This window comes from Sciurus carolinensis, chromosome 11 (genome assembly GCF_902686445.1).
Source record: "Sciurus carolinensis chromosome 11, mSciCar1.2, whole genome shotgun sequence".
NCBI classification, from domain to species: Eukaryota; Metazoa; Chordata; class Mammalia; order Rodentia; family Sciuridae; genus Sciurus; species Sciurus carolinensis.
The window spans coordinates 123,683,502-123,706,393 of NC_062223.1; the positions used below are offsets into that span (position 1 = coordinate 123,683,502).

The 22,892-nt window shown below is 37.6% G+C and overlaps 1 protein-coding gene across 3 annotated transcripts; it reads right to left on the reverse strand.

Annotated features, from left to right (window-relative positions):
- Positions 1-1,253: 1,253 nt before the first annotated feature.
- Positions 1,254-6,950, reverse strand: LOC124958536 (putative olfactory receptor 8G3). 3 transcript variants are annotated; one of them, XM_047516663.1, is made up of 2 exons: positions 6,935-6,950; positions 1,254-2,167 (listed from the first exon to the last, which is right to left on the reverse strand). In XM_047516663.1, exon 2 carries the CDS (start codon positions 2,070-2,072, stop codon positions 1,254-1,256), a length of 819 nt encoding a protein of 272 aa, XP_047372619.1. In that variant the 5' UTR covers positions 2,073-2,167; positions 6,935-6,950. The 3 variants fall into 3 exon arrangements, with proteins under 3 accessions (XP_047372619.1, XP_047372618.1, XP_047372617.1); XM_047516662.1 differs by lacking the exon at positions 6,935-6,950 and adding an exon at positions 6,694-6,705 and having other exon boundaries at positions 1,254-2,171; XM_047516661.1 differs by lacking the exon at positions 6,935-6,950 and having other exon boundaries at positions 1,254-2,177.
- Between the last annotated feature and the right edge of the window lie 15,942 nt (positions 6,951-22,892).

The window sequence follows — 22,892 nt, forward strand, 5'->3', positions numbered from 1 at the left end:
TTTCCCCTTATTTATTTTCACAATGTTTTCTTATCTTCATGAAATATTCACATCTTTATTCTTCAGTCTGTAGAATAAAGGAGATTCAGGATGGGAATAATAATAACATAAACTGCAGAGTACCAATTTCCTTGATCCATAGAGCTTAACAATGATATAGGTGGATACGTGAATGCTGCAGACCCCAAAAGCCCACAGGCACCAGCTTGTGAGAGCCTCACATGGTACGGGCTTTGGACTTGCCCTTAGTAGACTGAACAAGCAGGTTGCTGGCAATGATGAAGATATTCAACTAAGGATGATTAGGATTTGGACAAAGATGTTAAGAGAACCAAAACATAGAATTAGCCATTTGTTAACATAGATTTTAGGTTGAGAGAGCTTTAGGGGGAGGGGGAGATCACAGAAACAATGGTCAATGACATCAAATTTGCAGAAATTAACCCTAATCTTGCAGCCTGCTTGAGCTAACAAAACACATCTATGCTATATGCCCCTAAAATCAGGAAAGCAGGTTTGATGGGGTATAATGAAATTGTAGACAAGGGTCTAGAGAAGGCAGTGGCGTGTACATGGTTTCGCTCTATTTTTCTTTCATCAGTTTAGGTGTTTGATATTTTTATTGTTTTTATTATATTAAGTGAAATATCACTGAAGTTATCCAGAAAGAAGCAATACTGTTAGGCAGAAGTGGTGGATGTTTGCTGGTTAGGAGGGAGGCCTTAAACCTACTTTTAGTTACCTGGATTCAACTCACATCAGAGATCCTGGAGCCAAACATTCTAAGCTCAATCATTTCTTATGTTCAAGTCCCTGGACATTCACTCAAATGAGTGAACTTCAATTTTTTTTTATATATTTAAAATGGGAATAATACTAAGGATCTCTATGAGGGATTACTGAAAATACTACATTTAAATATTCAGTTAAAGTTCTAGGCACAATTCTTGATTTTTCAAAGAATCAAGTAACAAAAATATATGTTACTATCATCATCATCTTCATCACTATCATATTGTTAGTTAGAAATTACACAGAACTTCTTTAAGTCTCAAGAATTTTTGTCATATTTCTTCAGCTATTGCAATCTAAGTTCAAAGAAAGTGAACTAAAGGACAATTTTCATATATGAATAGGAAAACATAACATATATTCCAAAAAATTGAAAAAAAAACTATCAAATTACATGTCTAGGCAAACCAAAGGTGTGTTTCTATGTGAAAATACAACACTGACTTTATTCATGAACCTGCTTACCTATTCAGAATTTTCTTCAGGGCAGATTTGACATCCTTATTCCTCAGGCTGTAGATCAGGGGGTTCAGCATGGGCACAACAGTTGTATAAAACACAGAGGACACTTTCCCTTGGTCCATGGAGCTGACTGACGATGGCTGCAGGTACATGAACGCAGCAGATCCAAAGAAGAGAGCAACAGCTGAGATGTGGGAGCTGCAGGTGCTGAAGGCTTTGACTCTGCCCTCAGAGGAGCGAATGTGCAGGATGCTGGCAATGATGAAGATGTAGGAGCTAAGGATGGTTAAGGCAGGAGTCACAATGTTAAAGGCACTTAAGAAAAGAACCAATAACTCATTGATGTAGATGCTGGAGCAGGATAGCTCCAAGAGTGGAAAGAGATCACAGAAATAATGATTAATCACATTAGTCTTGCACAAGAGAAGTCTCAACATGAAGACTGTGTGAATTGTAGACCCGATGACACCCAAAATGTAAACTCCCACTGTGAGCCAGAAGCAGAGGCAATGGGACATGATGACACCATACAGCAAGGGGCTACAGATGGCCACATAGCGGTCATAGGCCATTGCAGCCAACATGTGACACTCTGAGATGGCAAAAATGAGAAAGAAGTAGAGCTGAGTCATGCATTCAGGGTAGGAGATGATGTTCTTCTGCACCACAAAGTTCACCAGCATTTTAGGGGTAATGACAGTGGAATGACAGAGGTCAATGAAGGAGAGATTGCTGAGGAAAAAGTACATGGGGGTGTGCAGGTGAGAGCTGAGCCCAATCAGTGTGATCATGCCCAGGTTCCCCAGCACTGTGAACATGTAGATTCCTAGGAAGAGGAGGAAAAGGGGCAGCTGGAGTTCTGGCTCCTTTGAGAGTCCAGCCAGGATGAACTCAGTCACTGTGGAATGATTTGCAGTCTCCATTATCCTGTTAAATTTTCAAAAAGAGAAAACAACTGAACTTTCATGCCCATCTGTGTGTGTGCACATGTATGCATGTGTGTGAGTGGGTAGGGGAGATCTCTGGGGATTATCATTTTAGCCCTTATTAGAGGAAGTACATAATCCAAGATATCCTGTGCTTCTGCTTCTCTGGGTCAGCCAATGATTCTGCTAGATCTGAGAAGGAATTACAGACATGATGGAGTTTAAAATTAAAGTATTCATAAGCTTTCAAAGAAAAACACACTATTTTTGTATTTTTATCTCTGTTTGAAGGAAGGTGAATTTGAGAACTCTGTTCATTCCATCTCATATTCTATACACTATATTAATGCCAACCATATTAAATGGTATAATTGTTAAATTTTCATTTGAGAACACTTGATACATTCCATCATTTATTAAGGTAGCATTCATAGTCTATAAAAGTAATAGTTTTATTGATTTATTTTCCTTACTAGAATTCCAACTCAAAATTGTGGAAGGACAGGGCAGCTATCCATACAATATCTTCATCTGAAACTGGTACTCTGTGCCTCGAGTTTCTTCACCCAGTCCTACCACCTAAGAGCACAAGAAACTGTTTGGCAGACAGCATCTTTCTGTCTTATTTCCTGTTCCAAGAGTGAGACTACATCCCCTCCTGTGCTAATCTGAATATTCCCTGTGGATAAGCATGATCATACACCTTTATATCATGAATTCCACCATTCTGGCCAGAGGAGCAGTGGGTTATGTCTGCTCTATAATAATTGGACTTCTTGGTTGAACTGATAGAGATCTGAAAACTCCTCATATTCCCCAAATATGAGAAGAGTATTGGAAGACAAACACTAGATGACCATTAACTGGTCACTTTTTATATTCATGTACTTTGCATGAACTCTCTATAGAATTTAAAGACATAAGGCACATGGATTAGCAGAGCAAACATGAAATATAATTACAAATTTTAGACCAAATTCAATACTAATCAATGTTGAGATGTGGATTCTCAAAATACCAATATCTTTAGTTTTCACATGCAAAGATATAAATACATCATAGAAAACAATGAGTCTTCATGCTGTAGCAACATTTAGAACACAACATTTTATATGACATATAGAAAAACCAGATAACTTCAGAAAAAAAGATGGAAAAATCTTGTCATTTGAAGAATGACTGAAATAATTGGGATTATTACTAGCATAGTAAAATACAATTTCATCCAAATATTCAAAATACTGCTGTATTGAAGAAATTTTGATTTGGACTCATTGTACACATCTTCAAAAGAGTGAGGTAAAGTTAATTTCTTAAAACTATGGGTTTCAATGTGTGGTTTTACAACCAAGAATATTCCAACAGTCAAATATACTTTGGTTTTCTTACAGCCAGAAATGTTACAGGAGGACACCTAACAATTTTGAAGATTAAAGGACATGCATGTGATGAATGAGAATATTAGAACATTAAATAATCTTTAAAATCTATTCTGTTACTTCATGATTATATAATTCTATAGGTCCTGATATTAGATTAGACATAGTTTCAAATTTTATCTCAAACCCATATTTTTTGTGTGACCGTAGAAAAATTATTCCCACTATCCAAGTCTCTGAAAATCAGAAATGTCAGCATCTGCCTCTTGTGAAAATTGAATTCAACAATGCACAGTTCCTGAATCCCAATAAAAAATAACAAAAGGCAATGTTATTTACTACTTAAATCATTTAGTGTCTCTGAAATGTCTCTCATTAGCCCACATTTTCATTTTCATTTCGCTGGAGGATTTTTGGTTTTTGTTTGTCCCACAGTATAGTTGCTACTCCCTCCTGCATAAAAACACATGATAATACAGAGATTTAAATTTTTTAATGAGTGTTAAAGTCTTATATTGTCAATATTTTCTATTGTCTCAATTAAAGTGCAAACTTGTATGTATGTCACTCAAAGACTGGTATATCTGGAAGCAAAAAGAAAAGTTTTCTTCTTTTTATGTCCCAACAAATGTCAGAATGTGGCTATTCTACAAAAGGATGTTTGGTAGGCTCCTTTTTCAGAATTATCCTTTATTTTTTTCCTCTTTACCTATCATTGTTAATGTACTAAATCTTTAATACTAGAGGAAGTTTAGTTAAGGCCTATAATAGTGAAACACCATTAATCATACCATTTTCTATGTACTCCCAAATGTTTCTTATATTTACATGTTGCATGTACTTAATTCTAATAAATTAAAAGTCATTTACCAGCTTTTGTTCTGCCCTAAATTGTAAATTCAATATACTGCAGTCACAATTGCTTTCATGTAACAAGTCTCAGTAAAAGTGTGATCACTAAGATCATTGCAAGAAGCTTTGAGGTAAGTTAGCACAGATTTAAAATATATGAACAAAGTCTTCACACTCCCTGAGTAGAAATGAGCAAACAGAGAAGTTTTTGCCATGATTTTAGACTGCAGGGAGATGATAAGGAATCTGTGCTCCCCAGGGGGTGTGGCTCTTACAAATAGGACAGGAAGAGAGAGATAAATGCCTTGTGCATCTCTGTTGACACTGAGAAAGAGACTGCAGAAGAAGAGTCTAAGGCTTTAAAAGTTGAGGTCTGAGATTCAGACATACCACTCCTTCTTTCCAGAGAGTTCGGTGTTGCCAATTTTTTTCATCTCCGTTGCTCTGGAGGGAAAATAACATTGATGGTGTGAGGAGGTGACAGGTATCTTTGAGTCACTAATACTGATCTATGCTAAAGCTCATGCCCAAAGTCACTTGGCTGTGCAAAATTGGCCCAGGTGATTATTTTATATGCTGGGTATAGATAGATAATGAGACTACGATTAGGAACAAACAATGATAATGACCTCCCACTGGAATCTCATCTCACAAGTGCCTACTCTGGAGAACATCAAACATTAGAATTTCCCTTTTCCACTTTGCTTCTCAAATGTTTAATATTGTCATGTAGGTGTAATTCATTACATACAAGACTGTGAAAGATAACGATAGAGCTCTAGTGAGTTTCATGACATAACGTAAAAATTGGAAATTTCAGAAAATTTTGAGAAATACATTGAAGGAATTGTCGAAAGTGATTTCTTGCAAGGAGAAATCAGGGAAAAGCCACAAATGCTTATAAGGTTTGAAAGATTTTATTTTCATTGACTACTACTAATTGCAGCTAGATATTATGATAAATTCATAACCAGCAATTCTTGGAGTATTTTAATGTGGTAACTGAATAGATCTTAATCTGAAAATATAATTTTAAAGTATTTCAGATATTGCCAAAAATTCATGAGGAATTGGTAACAAAGAGAGATGAACACTTTTTTCCTTCTCAAACTGAAAGGGAAGAGTGGAAGAACAATAAAAACATGTGTTAAAGGAATTATGCTCTTACTAACCTCTTTTGTTTCAAAATAAAATTACATTTAATGTATTATTCAATATTCATTAAACGATAAAGTTTTTGAAATAACTACAGTAAATTTTATTAAATTTACTTTAGAATACTTTTGAAAATTACTAGATGTGAAGTTTTAATCTGTTATTGAAAGGTATTTTTGCAAGTTGCTAAAGTCAACAAATTAAATTTTCAAGGCTAACAACATAGAATAATTGATAAACCCCATAATAAACATTGTTCATCAATAATAATAATACTTTAGAACTAGAAATAGTGTGCAGTGCAAGATAACAATTTTGTTCTCCAGAATTTGACAATTTTTAAAAGTATGGTATCCATGAGCATCCATTGATGGTAAAAAAGATATATATATATATATATATTTCACACACAGCATCATTATCGTAGTATGTGTGATGAACCAGAGCTCTGCCTGATTATAACCGAGAGTGGTGACAAATGCATGGGAATTAAACACTCATGTTTGTCATGGCAAAGAGCGTAAATCTGAAAAGTCAGGATGAAGTCAGGAAACTACCTCAGGATACAGAAACTGTGAGAAAGAAGACAAGAAGACAAGAAGACAAAAATGAATGAGTACAAAATTGTTCAGACATTATAAGGATTGCTCCACTCAGCACAACATGCACCTTCTAATAGGTATAATGACTATCAAATTATTACATTTTTTGTGTATGAATTGCACATTTTATTTGAATCACATTTACTATTATTATTATTCCTCTTAGATACAGAGCTAAAACCAAATGTCAAATTCTAGAGAGAACAAAATTAAGTCACCTACAGTGTAATATACTTATCAAAGTGTGGAAGAAATTTTTAGTCATTTCTGACATCCATTCCCCCTGTTCCTCAATAATAAATGTTCTGAGTCTCAACGTGTCACACAACCATCTAAATACACAAAGCATTACTCAGTCCTTTGTGCTGGGGGATTTTTCTTGTGACTAAGTCCTTATGAAAGGGATATAGGTAGAGGTGAAGTCCAATACTTCTTCTGAGTGTCCTTCAAATAAGGGGACATTCCCTTCTCCTTTCATATGTTTCTGAAGGTTAGGTTGTAGAGATGAAGGAGGGATATGCAGACAATAAGAGAGACAACAGATAGTAGCTCTATGTAGAAGAGTAGAGCAATAATGTAAAAAGATTCTGTCTGTGAGGAGTCATAGAACCACCCCTGACTCTTCTGATCTAAAGCAATGTGGAGTGAGTGCGTGTGTGTGTGTGTGTGTGTGTGTGTGTGTGTGTGAGAGAGAGAGAGAGAGAGAGAGAGAGAGAGAGAGAGAGAAAGAGACTATTCATATCTATCATAAATAGTAGAGAAGTTAAAAAAGTGATTCTGCCTAAAGTTCACTCCAGTGATATCCCAATAGACACTAAACATGCTAAGGATAAGTAGGGAACTGTTCTCTTTTGAAATTAAAAATGTTTGTATCAGAGAAATGAAAAATAAAACCTCTGTATGGAATCATTATCCAAGTTTATCACAGTACCAATGGATAGATTATATTATATGGTCTACATTCTCTTCAGTTATTAAAACTTTTGATTATATGCTTTCTCCTGTAATCATATTTAATAAGTTCTATATATTTTTACTCCTTTATAATAGGTTGCATTTTTCAAGGTACTTAATGACTCTTCTTTTTAATAGAGCTCTTTCTCCATTATGGAATCTGATAGCTAGCAAATATTTCAATAATACATTGCCTGCAAATTTTCAGAATTATGACAGTAGAAGTATATCTATTTTTTCATAATTTTGAACCATTTGAATGCATAAATAAATTATTGGAAAGGTAACCAAAATTTTATAGTCATTTATATTTCTAACCCATTAATATGAAAATATATGCAGAATGCTGTTTATTTTATGCCTAGAATATTAACTCACATTTACATATATTTATAAACCTCATAGAATTTAGGAGCTATACTAATGTAAAATCCACATGTACATATTTATTACACATTGGCATGTAAGTGTCCTACAAATATTCTCACATAAAGATAGATATACATAAATACAGATATTTTTGTAGAAAGTTAAATTGGTATATGAAAATAAGTATGATTAGTACATAGAAATCATGAAGTAAGTTTCTTCTAGTTTTGAACAATGGAGATTAGCCTCCTCTCCTTCATTGCAATGGTATTTGTATAATTAGATAGAAGGAATTAATTTGTACCTCTTTTCATACCAACCACAAACATTAACTCAAAATGGATAATAGAATTAAATATAAGACATTATAGCAATTTTAAAAAAGACTAAGTCACTGTGGCCTAAGATTTGATGATGGTTTCTTAGATAAAATGCCAAAACCTGGAGCTAAAATAGAAAAAAATTATAAGTTGGATATCATGAAAACATTTTCAAAATAGTTCTTTAGAGAACACCATTAAGAAATTGATTCTGGAATTGGAGAACGCCATGCTAAGTGAAATAAGCCAGAGACAAGGGTCAAATATTTTCTCTTATATGTGGAAGCTATACCAAAATAAAGAAAAAATGGAGGGTGGAGTGAAGGAGGGATATCATGAAAACAGAGAAAAGGATCAGTGGAGAAGAGGAAGGGGATTGAGGTGGTAGAAGATGGGACAGGAAAAGGGAGAGACAGTGGAATGGATCTGACCAAATTTCCTGGGTACATGTATAAGTATACCTCAGGGGATTTTATATTTATGTATATCCATAATGCACTAATTAAAAAAAACATAAAGAAGAGAAAGATTAATAGAGGAAAGGAAACAGGGAGGAGAAACATAAAAATTGGGGAATGAATTAGAGCAAATGATATTCCATGATTGTGTAATTATGCCAAATTGAACCCCAATATTATGTTAACTATAATGAAATAATAAAAAAAAGGCATTCAGTCCATGTATAATGAGAAAAAGAAGGTGTTTTGGGGAAAACACACAGAATAGAAAAAATTTTTTTTTTTGTACCAGAGATTGAACCCAGGGCACTTAACCATTGAGCCACATTCCCAGCCCCTTTTTAAAAATATTTTATTAGAGACAGGGTCCCACTAAGTTGCTGAGGCTTGCTTTGAACTCAAGATCCTCCTTCCTCAGCCTCCTAAGCCACTGGGATTACAGGTGTGCACCATAGCACTGGCAGAAAAATTCGTTTAATGTATATTAAATTTACTGGATACTAGTAAAATAAAAAAGTGTAGTTGGTATACATAAAAATATATTCAAATTTAACAAGGGAAAGAACAAATAACCCAATCAAAAAACATCTGGAGGACTTCAATGAATATTTTTCTATGTGATATATACAAATGATCAATAAGGCTCTGCAAATACGTTTCTCATGATTAATTATTAAGGAAATTTCATTCAAAAGCAAAGCAAGAAAACATTCCACATCCATTAAGAAGGTTATGATCAAAAGTTGAGACGAAAACAAGTGTTGAAAAGAGTGGGAAAAAATGTGACCCCTCATCCATTGCCATTAAGACTGAAAAACTGGCACCAACTGTTAGGAAAACAGTTCATTACGTCTTCATCTTATGAAACAAAAAGTTACCATGTCACCCAGCAATTTTACTGCTGCATACATACCCACAGGAAATGAAAACACACACGCACATTGTTTTTGTGTATGAATGTTCAGTGCTGCTATGGTCATAAGACCAGACAGCGAAAGTCATGCAAAATGTCCATTCATTGATGACAAGCAAAATGTAGCATTTTGATATAAGGAAGCATTATTCTTCCACAAAAGGGAAATAAGCACTAAGATGTAGCACATTGTGGATGGGCCTGAAACACTCTAAATGAAAGAAAGCAGACAGAAAAGACCATGCATGGTATGATATAAAGTATCGAAAATAGGCAGATTTCTCATGACAGAAAGTAGCTTCTGGTCTGCTAGGGGCTGTGGGTGGTGGGTGCTGGATGGGACTGCTAACGTGTATGAGCTATGTTTGCAGTGGTGGTGAAAGCAGTCTCCAGTTAAAATAGTAATGGGCATAGAATTTCATCGATACACTAGAAACTACTGGATTTTATACACGAGAAAGGTTAATATTGTAATATATGAGTTACATTTCAATAAATTGTTATAAAAATGACTACAAAAGATTGATGATACCATACTTACCCTATAACACAGCCTATCACCACCTACTAATTTCTCACTATCCTGTAAGCATTCCTCATCTTGGGCTTGATGTTATCAGATAAAAATATAAGTGAGTAAAAAATGTGATTAAGGAGAGCAGTATCACAAATGAGTTTATTTAAAATTCCCCAGCAGATTTAAGTGGAGTACCTGGAATTTGCGTGTGTGATACACATCCAAACCTAATCATAATTAATGTAGAAGGGAAAAAATGATTCTGCCTATAATCCAGTGATATCTCGAAGATAGCTAAAAATGTTTATTGAAAGTTAGGAACTCTTTCCTTTTGAAATCCATACATGTTTATAGCAGAGAAATCAAAGTGAAACTGAGAACATTATCCACGTTTATCACTGTATCTTGTTCAAGAATACTCTGTTGTATTAGTTTCAATTTTTAAAACTTTTGGTTACATATATTCTTTAATAATCATATTTGGGAAGTCTACATATTTGTGTTTTTCTTTTTATACTAGCTCTCCTTCAACATTCTTTATCACTTCGCTTTCTTTCTTTTTTTTTTTTTTGTGGTAGCACTTTTTCTCCATTTTGGAATCTAAAAACTATGCTGATTTTTCTATACTTTTAATTGGTATATTGAAATTATAGATATTGTTGAGATTCATTGTTACGTATCCCTATGTGCACAAAATATAGCAATATAATTTGGCCAGTATCATTCCCCGGTATTTCCCCTTAATGCTGATATTTTAATAGCATGTCCTCTACCAGTTCTCAGAATGACTACAGTCAGTTTAGACAGTTTGTCTTCTAAACATTTGTTAATAGTTTAAAAGCATACATAAAATCTTGGAAAATTAAAAATTACCTAGTTATTTTTGTGTTTGGTAATATCTCCTTTTATATAGCTCTAATTTTGTTGATTTGAGTCTTTTTTTTTTTTTACTTTTGGCTAGTTGATTAAGGTTTTATCAATTGTGTTTGTGTTTTCACAACCAACTATTTTTTGCTTTGCTACTTTGTATTGCTTTTTATTCTCAAATACATTAATTTCGTCCTTGATCATACTTATTTTCTGTATTCTACTGATTTTCAAATGAGTTTGTTCTTCCTTCTCTAGGACCTTGAGGTATAATATTAGATTATTTATTTAGGAGCTTTCTATTTTCTTAAATGTAGGAACTCAGTATTATAAACTTTCCTCTTAAAACTGCCTTCATATTATTCCAGAAAATTGAATATGTTGTATCTCTGTTCTTGTTTGCTTCCAAGAATTTCTTGATGTCTTCTCTCATTTCTTCTATGATCCATTCCTCATTTTAAAAAGTACTCACCCATCTGCATGTGTTTATGTAGTCTCTATAATTTTTCTTTCTTCTGATTTGTAATTTAATTCCATTATGATCTCATAAGATACATAGGATTATATGATTTTTTAAAAATTTACTTATACTTACACTGTGACCTATAATACTGTCTATTTTATAAAAGATGACATGAGCTGCTGAGAAGAAAGTCAATTCAAATGTGTTTTGGTGAAATATTCTGTAGATATTTGCTAGTTCCAATTGATTTATATCATTATTTAGACCAGAAGTATCTCAATTGATTTCATGTCTGGATGACCTGTTCATTGCTGAAAGAGATGAGTTGAAATTACCCAATATTATTGGATTGGATTAAATCTGGAATTTAATGTCAAGAAATATATTTAATTGTTTTATATGATTAGGTACACCAACATTTGGGGCATACATTTTTACTATTGTTATATCCTCTTGCTAGATTTTTTTCCTTTACCAATATATAGTGACATTCTTAGTCTCTTCTGATTAAATTTTGCTTGAAATCTGTCTAGGGTACAAACTATCTACTACTGCTTGTTTTCAGGCTCCATTCACATGAAATATCCTTTTCTATAAGTTTGCTTTAAACTCATCTCTTTGCCTAAGAAATGAGATTTTTTTACAAATAGCATATAATTGGATCTTGTTTTTATTGAATTCTGCCAACCTATATCTTTTACTTGGGTAGTTGAGACCATTTACATTCAGTGTTATTATGAATGATTTATTGTTATTTTCTAAATTTTTATTTCTTAATTTTTTTTTATTACTTAGTTGCTTTTGTACAGAGCTTTATCCATTTGGATATTTTGGGGTTTTTCTGATATTTTGTGGAGTACTGGCTTAGTGGTCATGAATTCTTTTAGTTTATCCTTATTATGGAATACTGTATTTCTACTTTGATTCTGGAAGATAGCCTTAATGGATATAGCAATCTTGGTTGGTTATTGTTTGCTTTCAGAGTTTGGAATCTTATTTCAAGCCCTCTTTGATTTGGGTTTTAGTTTAGAAGTCAAAAGTGAGCCTAATTGGGTTAGCTCTAGATGTGATCTAACATTTTTATTTTGCAGGTTTTAATATTCTTTCCTTATATTCAATGTTAGTCATTTTGATTAAGATGTGTATTGGAGAAATTCTGTTTTGATCTTTTCTACTTAGGGTTCTATATATATCCTGTATGTGAATGTCCATCTCATTTCTAAGGTTTGGAAAATGTTCTCTCATCATTTCACTGAAATTTTCTTTATCCCTTCTACTTGAATCTTCATGTTCTGTTATATCTCGATGACTCTCATATTTGGTCTCTTGATGTTGTCCTAGAGTTCTTATATATTCTTTTCATGGTCTTTTTTTTTCCCCTTTAATATATACTGAGTATTCATGTTTATATAACCTGTCTTCAAGACCTAAAGTTCTGTCTTTGAGGACTGAAATACTATTTTCTACAAATCTAATGTATTGGTTATTCTTTCAAGTGCACTTTTAATTTGATTAATTGTGTCTCTCATTTCTAGGAGTTTTAATTGGTTTCTTTTCAGCATTTCTATTTCTTTATTGAAATGTTTTTCCCCTCCTATATTTGCTTTCTTAATTTGTTCCTTAAATCATCTTTTAGTTCATTAAATATTTTAATAATCAAGATTTTATAGTCTTTGGAATTTCTTCCACTTCCATATCTATAGGTTCTTTGGGGGGATTTTAAATTTGTGAGGAAACTTGTTTGTCTGTTTCCTCATGTTTAGAATATGTGCATGAGTTGAAATGGATTACTCTTCCCCTTTTATACATGTGTCTTTTGGTGTTTACTTTTCTTTGTTCTTGAGACAGCCCTGTTTTTGCCATATGAGTAGATATCCAGATATCCAGTAATGGAACTTGACCTTGCACCCCAGTTCTTCCTACTTGGGCCTTGGTCTTTGCCTGGGATTCTTGGTCTCTCTGAATTTAAGTTTTGATATATTGTTGGAGCTTAAGTGGGCTAGGTTGTGTGTGAAGTGATATTCACCATTACTATGCTATGTTGTGAATGTACAAGTGCTTCCTCAAAACCCTCATGATCCTATTCCAAATGCAGAATCTCTACCCTGCAAACTATTAGTGCTCCAATCACTTCCCACCCCTTTTTTAGAGAATAGCAATAACATTAGCAATCTATATACAGTCTTAAAATAAATATCTGACATCTGTAACACTAATTGCCATATGAAGAGGAATGGTAAGTGAGCATTTAACATCAACACCAATAAAAAACATCTGTGAACTAGACCTAACATTAAACAGCAGGTGTCAGCTACATCACCCTCTGTATTAATAACCACAACAATATGAATGGTGGAGTATCAGAATTATGTAAACTACATTGTTCTATTAGATAGTGAAATTACTCTTTCTTAAGTAAAGATAAAATGATGTAGAAAGACAAAATAAACTTTAAAATTTTTTAAATGAACATAAGGGAATCTGGGGAGAGGTAGCAGGTGACAGTTATAAGGATGAATAAAAAATAAAAGTAACGACATAAAAAGAAAAGAGAACAAGAAAATTTGACAACTAAAGAGGGAAGAAAGTGAAGAATAATAAGAGGAATAAAACAAAAGTACAAACAAACAAATAAAAAGCACATAAAATTTTTATCCCTCTGAAGTAAAAGCAAGGGTAAGTAACAAATAGATTACCAATAAGCAATTAAAATGAAAGAAAAATTATATTATCAGTGCAGTAAGACGACCATCCCCTCCACACACACATACACATATACACGAACACACAGAATGGAACACATTAAGGACAAAAATATTTTTAATTTAAAAAGGGAAAAAATCTTATTGAAAAATGAAAGGCTTGTTTCTGCTGACATACACATGAACACACAGAATGGAACACATTAAGGAAAAAATATTTTTAATTTAAAAAGGGAAAAATCTTATTGAAAAATGAAAGGCTTGTTACTGCTGAGGTGTTCACGGATGAGTTTGATGTACTCCCCAATCAGGACTGATGCAGATTTCTATGTAGGAGGCTCCAGTGGTTGGGGTTCAGTCTTAACTTTACTTTGGATCTTTGTCAGAGGGTATTTGAGATTATATCCATTTCCCCTGTGTTGAGAGCTGTCTTGGACAAGATGGTGCCTGGCAGTGAGCCAAAGGGCACTGGCTACCAAAATAAGGAAGTACCCAAATAGGCTGCTTGCTCACTAGTTCCTTGGAGACTTATGACGTGTTAATGCCAAGCTCAAGGATTGGTTATCTAATATCATGCCACAAGTGGACAGCTCGTGATTTATATAGTGTTATGTTGGCATTCCTCTGCATGCTCTCCTGCGTGAGAGAAAGCTTTGCTATAATTGGCTGATAAGCTAGGAGCCTGGGGGAGGAGAGAGGGAGAGGGAAGAAGAAGGAAGATAGAGGGAGACAGAGAAACAGGGAGGACGCAATAAATCTCGTTTCTCCGCGCTGACGGAATACCCTGTTGTTAGTCAGTGAATCTGTGCTGGATGTCTGGGTCTCAGGGACTTTCTGAAAATGTCACTTTTAGAGAAGGGAATCTAATCTTCCCCAGGCCTCACATAGTCCATATCCTCCATGTGAATTTCCTAATATCAGACCTGAAGTGCAGACACGGTGAGTGACCAGTTTCTGGTCTCTTCGCAGCTGCTTCTATTGGCCAGCAGCAACAAAGAAAACTCCATTTTGTCTTCCCTCAATATCTCCAGACTGGATCTCCCTGGGCATGATTCTTTCTTCAGCAGTTTTAGTCACTTTGGTCCAAGTCCCACAACAGGTGACTTGTGGGTCAGGTTGGCAATGACTCTTATGAGCTCCTAATATCTGGTCTCTGAAAGCTGCAACGTGGCCATTTGCAAACAGATGGCTTCTGCCACAACTTTTGTTTTGCCAGCTGCAAGGCTATAATCACTTTTCAATCACCAACTCTTGCCACGTTCTCTACCATCAGTTAAGATAAGCCTCCCTCTTATTTCACAGGTTCCCCCAAGGCAAATCGCCATGCTTTTCCCTCTGTGCTTGTGTTATGCCTCCCCTCTGCAGTGGTCTGGTGGCAGTTCCACCAGCCAAATTGATTCTAACATATTATTTATTGTTTTATGATCAAAGTTACTGTATTTCTGTGTTTCTATGATTACAATTCAATATTGAATTTCCTCAGTCACCTACTGACTGAGAAACTATACTCATGCTGCTTGAATCTTGAGCTGAGGAGCAATTGGAGAGTGTCCTCTTCCTCTAACCTGCCATCTTTCATCTCCCCTTACTAGTTATTATTTTAAATATTATGTTTCTTTCTTTTCTCTTCTAGAATTTCCATCACATGCACATTACACCTTTGAAGCTGTCCCCTAGTTCTTGGACATCCTGTTCTATCATTTTAATCCTTTTGAACTTACTTTTCATTTGTGGATGTTCTATTGAGATATCCTCAAGCACAAAGATTCTTTTCTCAGCTATCTATGAATAAACCCATCAAACTTATTGTCATTTCTGTTATAATATCTTTGATTTCTAGCATTTCTTTCTTGTACTGTCTTAGAATTCTCTTCCCTGGTAACCTTGCCCATTTATTCTTGCATAGTCTACTTCAACCACTACAACTTTTAGCATATTAATGATAATTATTTAAAATCCAAGTCTGATTCCCACATATCTACATGTCTGAGCATGGTATGATGCTTGCTCTTTCTCTTCAAACTGTGCTTTTTGTCCTTTGTCTTTTAAATTTTTTATTGGTAGGTAGACATGATTTGTATGTAAAAGGAAGAGTTGTAAAGAGGCCTATGGTAAGGTGGTGGTGAGGGACAGGGGAGAGAACTACTCTACACTCATTCATGATTAGGTCTCAGTTTAATGAAAGTCCACCTCTGTACTGTGAGCTTCATAGTGCTTCTTATTTGTCCCTTAGCCCCAGGTGGGACAGAATAGCTAAAGTGGGTTAGGACAGGACATTTCTCTTCTTCTACATGGATATTAAGAGCCATTCCTTTTCCTCAGGTCAGCTAGGCTATGATCAAACCCTAACAGGTTGGGATATTCTAAAATAATTTCTCCTGAGGTCAGACCCTGCCAAGAAGAAGAGAGAACTCTGATTTCTTTGATTTCATTTTCCTCCCCCTAGTGGAAGCACTAGGATTTTTCTCTGATATTCACTTGGTGGACTTGTGGAAGCAAAACTTACCAAAGTGTGGGGATCCTCTATTACAGGTCCCCTTGAGTCTTTATCCTCGGACATGTCACACAGAGCCTCCAGAAATTCATCAGTTACTGTTTGCCATCCCAGCACTGGTTCCTGGGGAGACTTCTTGTCAGTAAGTTGTAAATCTCTGTACTTTTGTATCCCTCCAATTTGAGGGGCAGAAGTTTACCCCATGACCTTACTTCCCTAATGAATCAAATTAGAATTTGATGCATTTTTAAACGTACTCAGATTCTTATATCTGTTATAATGGAGTGGTGACCTGAAGCTCCTGTGTGCTGGATCAGAAACCAAGAGTCTCCAATAGCTTTTTTTAGGTTCAATCATTTATCTTTATGAGAAAGAACTGAACCACAAGAGAATTTTGGAAGTTGTTTTGATATATTAAGAAGATCAAAGAGCCTGAGTCATTTTTTATATATATTTCCAAATATGGAGCTTGAGGTGTTTTATTCCTGCTCCTGTAATGGAGAAATCATGAGTTCAATGTAGTTCCATTAAGAATGTGACATCTGGGGGAACAGTGAAGCATGCCTGTAATCCCAGGGGCTCAGGAGCTGAGGCAGGAGGATCACAAGTTCAAAGCCAGTCTCAGCAACTTAGCAAGGCACTAAGAAACTCGGTGAGACCCTGTCTCTAAATCAAATGTTAAAAAGGGTTGGAGATGTGGCTCAGTGGTTTAGCATCCTTGAGTTCAATCCCTGGTACCAAAAAACAAACAAACAAGCAAAACAACAACAACAAAAAAAAAAAAAAAAAAAAAACTTGGCATACACCAAGTTGCCCAAGTCAGAAACTGGCTTAGTGTATATTCTGCTAGTCTTCATTCTCTCATTCATTTCTTTCAGATTTGATCACATCACATATACAGTTTTGTGTGCTGTTATTTCTTACCTAACACTCTTCCACACATATTAGCTTTTGTTACTATAATGAAATACCATAAGCAGGCTACTTATGAAGAAAAAGAGATTTCCTAGCTCACAGTTTGAGGACTGAAAGTCTACACAGCATGCATCAATGTCTTGTGAAGGTCCCATGGGGGATGGCAGAGAAGGGATGGGAAAGGACATGCAGGAGGAAGGACCAGACCTCAAAAGGAATCCAGTGCACTGGGTGGGACCAGGATCCAACTTTCATCACAAACCTCTTATGAGAACTACCAAGAGGTCTCAGGAGAGCTATCTTCACCCCTTTTAAAAACATACCCCAAACTGACCCTTCCACTAGGCCCCATTTCTAAAAGGTTTTGCATTATGGTCCCAGGAACCAGACCTCCAAAACATGAACCTTTGAGGGGACAAATAGCATCCAAACCATAGCACCACTTTAATAACAACTCTTTGCAAACATAAGTTTTTAATTACTTTTAGTTATATGTGGACACAGTACCTTTATTTTATTTATTTATATGTGGTGCTGAGGATCGAACCCAGTGCCTCACACAAGCTAGGTGAGCAGTCTACCACTAAGCCACAACCCCAGCCCTGCAAACATGATTTTAATGGCTATACACTACTTCACTATTCCATCTAATATATACTAGTGTATTTTATTTCTGTGTTGCTGCTAGACTTCTAGATTGTTTCCAGATTAGTGGTATTATAAATTAATTCTACCATGTTCATCTTTGTTCCCTTTCTGGATTTTCTCCCCTTAGGATTGATTCCTGGAAATGGAGCTCCGGGAATCCCAGCACTGCACTCCAAGGTCAGGGTTTTTCTTGGCCACACTCAAAGAGGAGTGTCTGTTAAGCTTTGACACCATGATTTTGCAAAGCCCCTGCCCTACCCTGGTTCTCACTGTCCGTGAACTTCATTCAGTACAGACATGTTGACACCCAAGTGAGATCAGAAGTCGGACTGACTGGGTGGGTCAGAGCCCACTCAGGATGTGGCATCAGAGTCTCCTCTCATTCTCCCATTTTGTAACTTCCCAGGTTGTGGAAGGATCACCTGCAGCCAACAAGAGGAAACTGCACATGGCAAGGGGAAATCTGGTGGAGATGGAGAGCAGACAAGGATGCTGAGCAGATGTTATCTGGCTTTCAAAGCCCTTGTCGGGCAGCAGAGCAGATGCTGGGGTCAGACCCACTCACCCTGTGATGGGCTCCATGATAGGCTCACAGTTCCAGTAGCAGATGGTGAGACCTGGGAAGGCTGCCGGGAGGAATCAACAATTGAGTGCTGTGGTGGGAAGAGGGGTTTCACCTGACAGATGAGGTTGTGTAGTGGTCTACCTCAAAAGGTCCTCTGCTGCATCTGTTTCCTACCACTCCGACATTTGACACGGTTCTGTTGGTGTAGAGGACTCAACACTTGACACAGTTCTGTTGATCGTCCTCCCTCTTGGGGGCCATAGGCATGGCATGTCTCCATGTATAGTTGCTTTTTAATATTAATAATCAATATATCATTTAGAAACTTATTGGGAAAACATTGGGAAGGTTTTACTGTATTGAGACCCAAATAGTGCGCAATAAAAATTTAGCAGTAATACATAGATAGAATATATGAAAATAAACAATTGTAGCTATGCTCGAGTTAAAAGGAGCCTGTGATTGCTTTAGTATAATAATAGATGGATAAAGAGGCATGCCTCTGAACTTGGATGCAGTGTTTAGCCTTTGTTGCTTTCCTAGTTTTGATAGTTGATTCTAGAGATACTTTACATAATAAAAACATTTAGGTGAATCATAAATATAATTTGTACTTTTCCTATGTTTAGTCTAATTCTTTGAGAATCAGAATAAGATTGTAGTTTGCCATTTTATGAAATTAGAATAGACTAAATATTAACTATAAGTTGGTTTCTTTGCCCTTTAATAATAGTAAAAACTTTTCACTGTTAACACTGGAGTTCATGGTGGGGGTAATTTCTCAGAAAATCTAGTAACATGTTTGTTCTGAAGGTTAAAGACTGGCAGATCATGGAGACAAGGTTGTTTTAGTTTAGCTGGGAGACAAGGTTGTTTTAATCTAGCTGAGAAATAGGGTTGTTTTGGTCTGGGCTGTCATACAGAGAGAATGTGTACTTTGAGAAGAAGCATAGATTGTACTTCTGAAGGTTTTTCTTATTTTAAACTAACCATAAAATGATATAATCATTAGTAAGGAAAAATATCTATAAAAAGGCTGGCAGAAAAAATAAAGACAGATTCAACCTCAGAACACTTGGTGTCTCTGTGTGCTGTTTCTCCAACATGCCGATGCCTCCCATCCACCTAGGACCCCCGACCCCTGCTAGGGCTGGACCCTGGCAGTCCTCTAAACTGGGTTAGTGATCCTAGATCTCATCCTCTCGACAGAGAATTAGGGGAATGACAGTCAGTTCTGCATTAAGGACACTCTCTCTGGCTGCTATGAAGGAGGCAATCTACAGATGAGAACTGGGCAGATTTAGAAAGGCCACCACCCAGTCCAGAGAACAGGACTCCTGAATCAGCACAGTGGCAATAGAGACAAAAAGAAAAACAGAGATCAGAGACGTGTGGGATACAAAACAGAAAAAGTCATATCAGCTTACAACCTCTCTGTGGTGGGCAGGGATGAGTCCTGAACCAGAACTCAAAACGTCTGAGTTCTTGTGCCTGCTCAATGTGACCTGGGACAGGTCTCAATTTCCACTTTGTATCCCATGGAGGTTGCTCTAGGTCATCTCCAAGGTCCTTTGTGTTTTGAAAACTCTGTGATCCTGAGGCTGTAAAGTGACTGCAGTCCTGGAGGGAAAAAGAGAGGAGAAAACAGGCTGAGCAGAGAAAGCAGCCAGGGTGGGTTCTCAGGGCCCTGGCTCTACATCTCCCCACTCCATCAGTCTTGCACCATTGATGTCAGTGGGGTGGCCAGAGGCCAGCTGTGACGAGGGAAGAGTTGTCTTCCCTGGCTAGATGAGTAGAAGGAAAAAAATGCAGAGCTTCTGAAAAGCCATGAATGAGTGTCTTCAGCTCTGGCAGGGTGTCCACGGTTTTGCAACTCACATCCAGTGAGTGGACATGGGGGAGGATAGACTGGTTTCCTCTCTGTGCATCAGAGACTGTGAGATGACAGCAGTCACACAGATGACTGACTGCAAGTAAAAGCAAACCCTGTCTTCAATGGGCTACGTGAGGAATGCATTGTCTCACTACTGCAGGTCCAGAGTAAGCCTGGTGTCCTCAACAGCACGGGCTTGCTATTCTCTCTCAACCGCAGCAGATTCCCCTGTGGCCCCATGATGGATGTCACTCTCCTTGGGCTTGAAAGACAGCTGCCGGTGGCAGTGGGGGCTATGTGCTTACTCAGCAAGATCACAAAGAACATCTCGCCCAGTCCTTTTCTTTTGCCTGAATGGAACAACTTGGGTTATGTTTCCAGTCAATCAGGTCCCACCAGGCATGCATGTGCTGATTGGCTTACTGGGTTCCTCTGCTAAGCCTGAGGGTGGGGAGATTATACCAACAGAAGTGGGATTCTCTGAAGAAGAAAGAGTAGAATCTATTGCTGGGGGAGCAAGCAGAACATCCACATCATGATTAGCACTAGGGCCTATGTAACCCACCTCCCCCGACAACCTGGGATCAGCAGGACAGACATCATCTCTAGATCACCAGGAAGGACTTGGGTAGTGACTTGCTTGAATCACAAACAGGTAAATAGCAGAGCCTGGAATGAGAAAACTAAGGACTCAGCAAACAAAACAAGCCCAAGTTGTCCCTCAAGCTCCTGGGATGGCTCCTTCAGTCATGACTGCCTCCTCCTCTGGGCTCCCAGGCACTCACCACCAGAACCTCCAGCCTCCAGCCTGAGCTGTGTGCATGAACTCATTGCTGTCAGAGCCTGAGTTCAGTAACAATACTGTGGGTTTGGATCCTGGCTTTGAGCTTCTGTGTCCTGTCAGATGGGACCTACCTCAATACCCGTTGGCATAATTGTTGGGGGGAGGATCAAGTGAGATGAAGACACGGTGTTTTGATAACTGTGAAGTTCTGTGGAAGTATCAGGCTTACCTTCTGCTGGAAAAGGGCATTGTATGAGCCTCCTCTGCATCAAACACTGGAGACCACAGGAAATGAGCAGTCAGAGGGATGGATGAGACAGCCAGACATAGAGTCATTTAACTACAAATGCACAGTTTGAATTTGCTTATTAAGAGATGAGGTGTGTCCAGAGAGGGGTGGTAAGCTGCTCAAGGTCACAAGGTCACAGAGGACTAGAAACCCAGCCCCCTGGTTCTTAGCCCTGTCTTCTGCACCAGGCCTCAAGCGATGAGTGAGGTCCCCTCTCCTCAACCTGAGTGCAGGGAAGGGCAGCTGCAATACAACTTGTGCCTGCCATCATGCCCCCAAATTTCTTGGGGGCCATTCTTCAGGGGTTCACTCAGGCGAGGCCACACTTCCACTTAGGTGGTTTCCTGTTTTGGTAAAACAATGACCCTTGCCAAGACCTGCTGCCAGCTGGTTGCAGCTGGGCCAAGGCCATGACTCCTTGCATGCAGGTAAGGACCCTAGGGGTCAGGCCAGGAACCCCACACTCAGACATGGCCTTTGGGGCCCACTGAATTAAGTCATTCCTTCAGGTCCTGATAACACACACAAGCAGCAGGCTTTGTCTGAGTACCCAGAATGCAGACAGCTGAGGAGAGTATACTAATCAGACATCCTGCACCCAGGAGTAGGTACATGAAATAGGTACAAGAAATGCAGATGTGCACAAGATGTACCCTATAACATGCTCTTTATCATCCCATGACCTTGTGAAAGCTCATTCTGTTCCCAGTCATCTAGTGCAAGCAGCTCTATCCTGAAGTCTCAGGGCACAAGGGAAAGGATTCTAAGGCATGGGTAAAAATAATAAGATAACATTTTTAATATGGACTTTTTTAATAGGTGAGGAAATCAAGGTTTGGTTATGAAAAAGACTAACCTAAGTTACCAGATGGAGTGAGACCTAACCCGGATCTTCAGACTCCAAACCTTGCACTTCTTCAGGAGCCATCACAGGAGACTAAGGCAGAAGGATCTTGAGTTCAAAGCCAGGTTCAGCAAAAGCAAGGAGCTAAGCAACTCAGTGAGATTTGTCTCTAAATAAAATACAAAATAAGGTTGAGGATGTGGCTCAGTGGTCAAGTACCCCTGAGTTCATTCCCCAGCACTCCACCACCCCACACCCAGAAAAGCAGCCATCTAATTGGAAGCCCCAGGAAATTGGAGAAGCCAGGGAAGGTTCTTGGGTCTATGGGGTGTGGTGTTTGCTGATGAATAAAATATGAGTGGAGACTGGATGAGGACAGGGAGGTATAGGGAGCCTGCTGTGTGTTAGGCACATAGTCATCTTGGTTCCCACTCTGCAGGTGAGAAAGTGCTGCTCCTCAGAAGAGCTCTCTGAGCATCTGCTGAGCATGGAGCTGGGATGCTCACTCAGGCTCCATGCTATGGGCCGTTCTCCTTTGTCCCCAGGCCTGTCCTGCAGGAGGCTCTCTGTGCTGATTGCTGTAGTTGTTTCTCTTTTTCTTAGGTTCAACCCACGGGAAGCTGTAGCAGTGGTTCCATGAGCAGGAGACAGAGGTGAGAGCACTCTCTCCCTGTGCTCCTCTCTGCCTGGCCACAGCCTGGCAGCTGCTGCATTCTGGTGCCACAGACACTGTTGGGTGATCCCAAGAA

Coding starts and splice junctions, on each gene's coding strand:
- LOC124958536 (XM_047516661.1), bottom strand. CDS start 2,177: ATGGAGACTGCAAATCATTCCACAGTGACTGAGTTCATCCTGGCTGGA.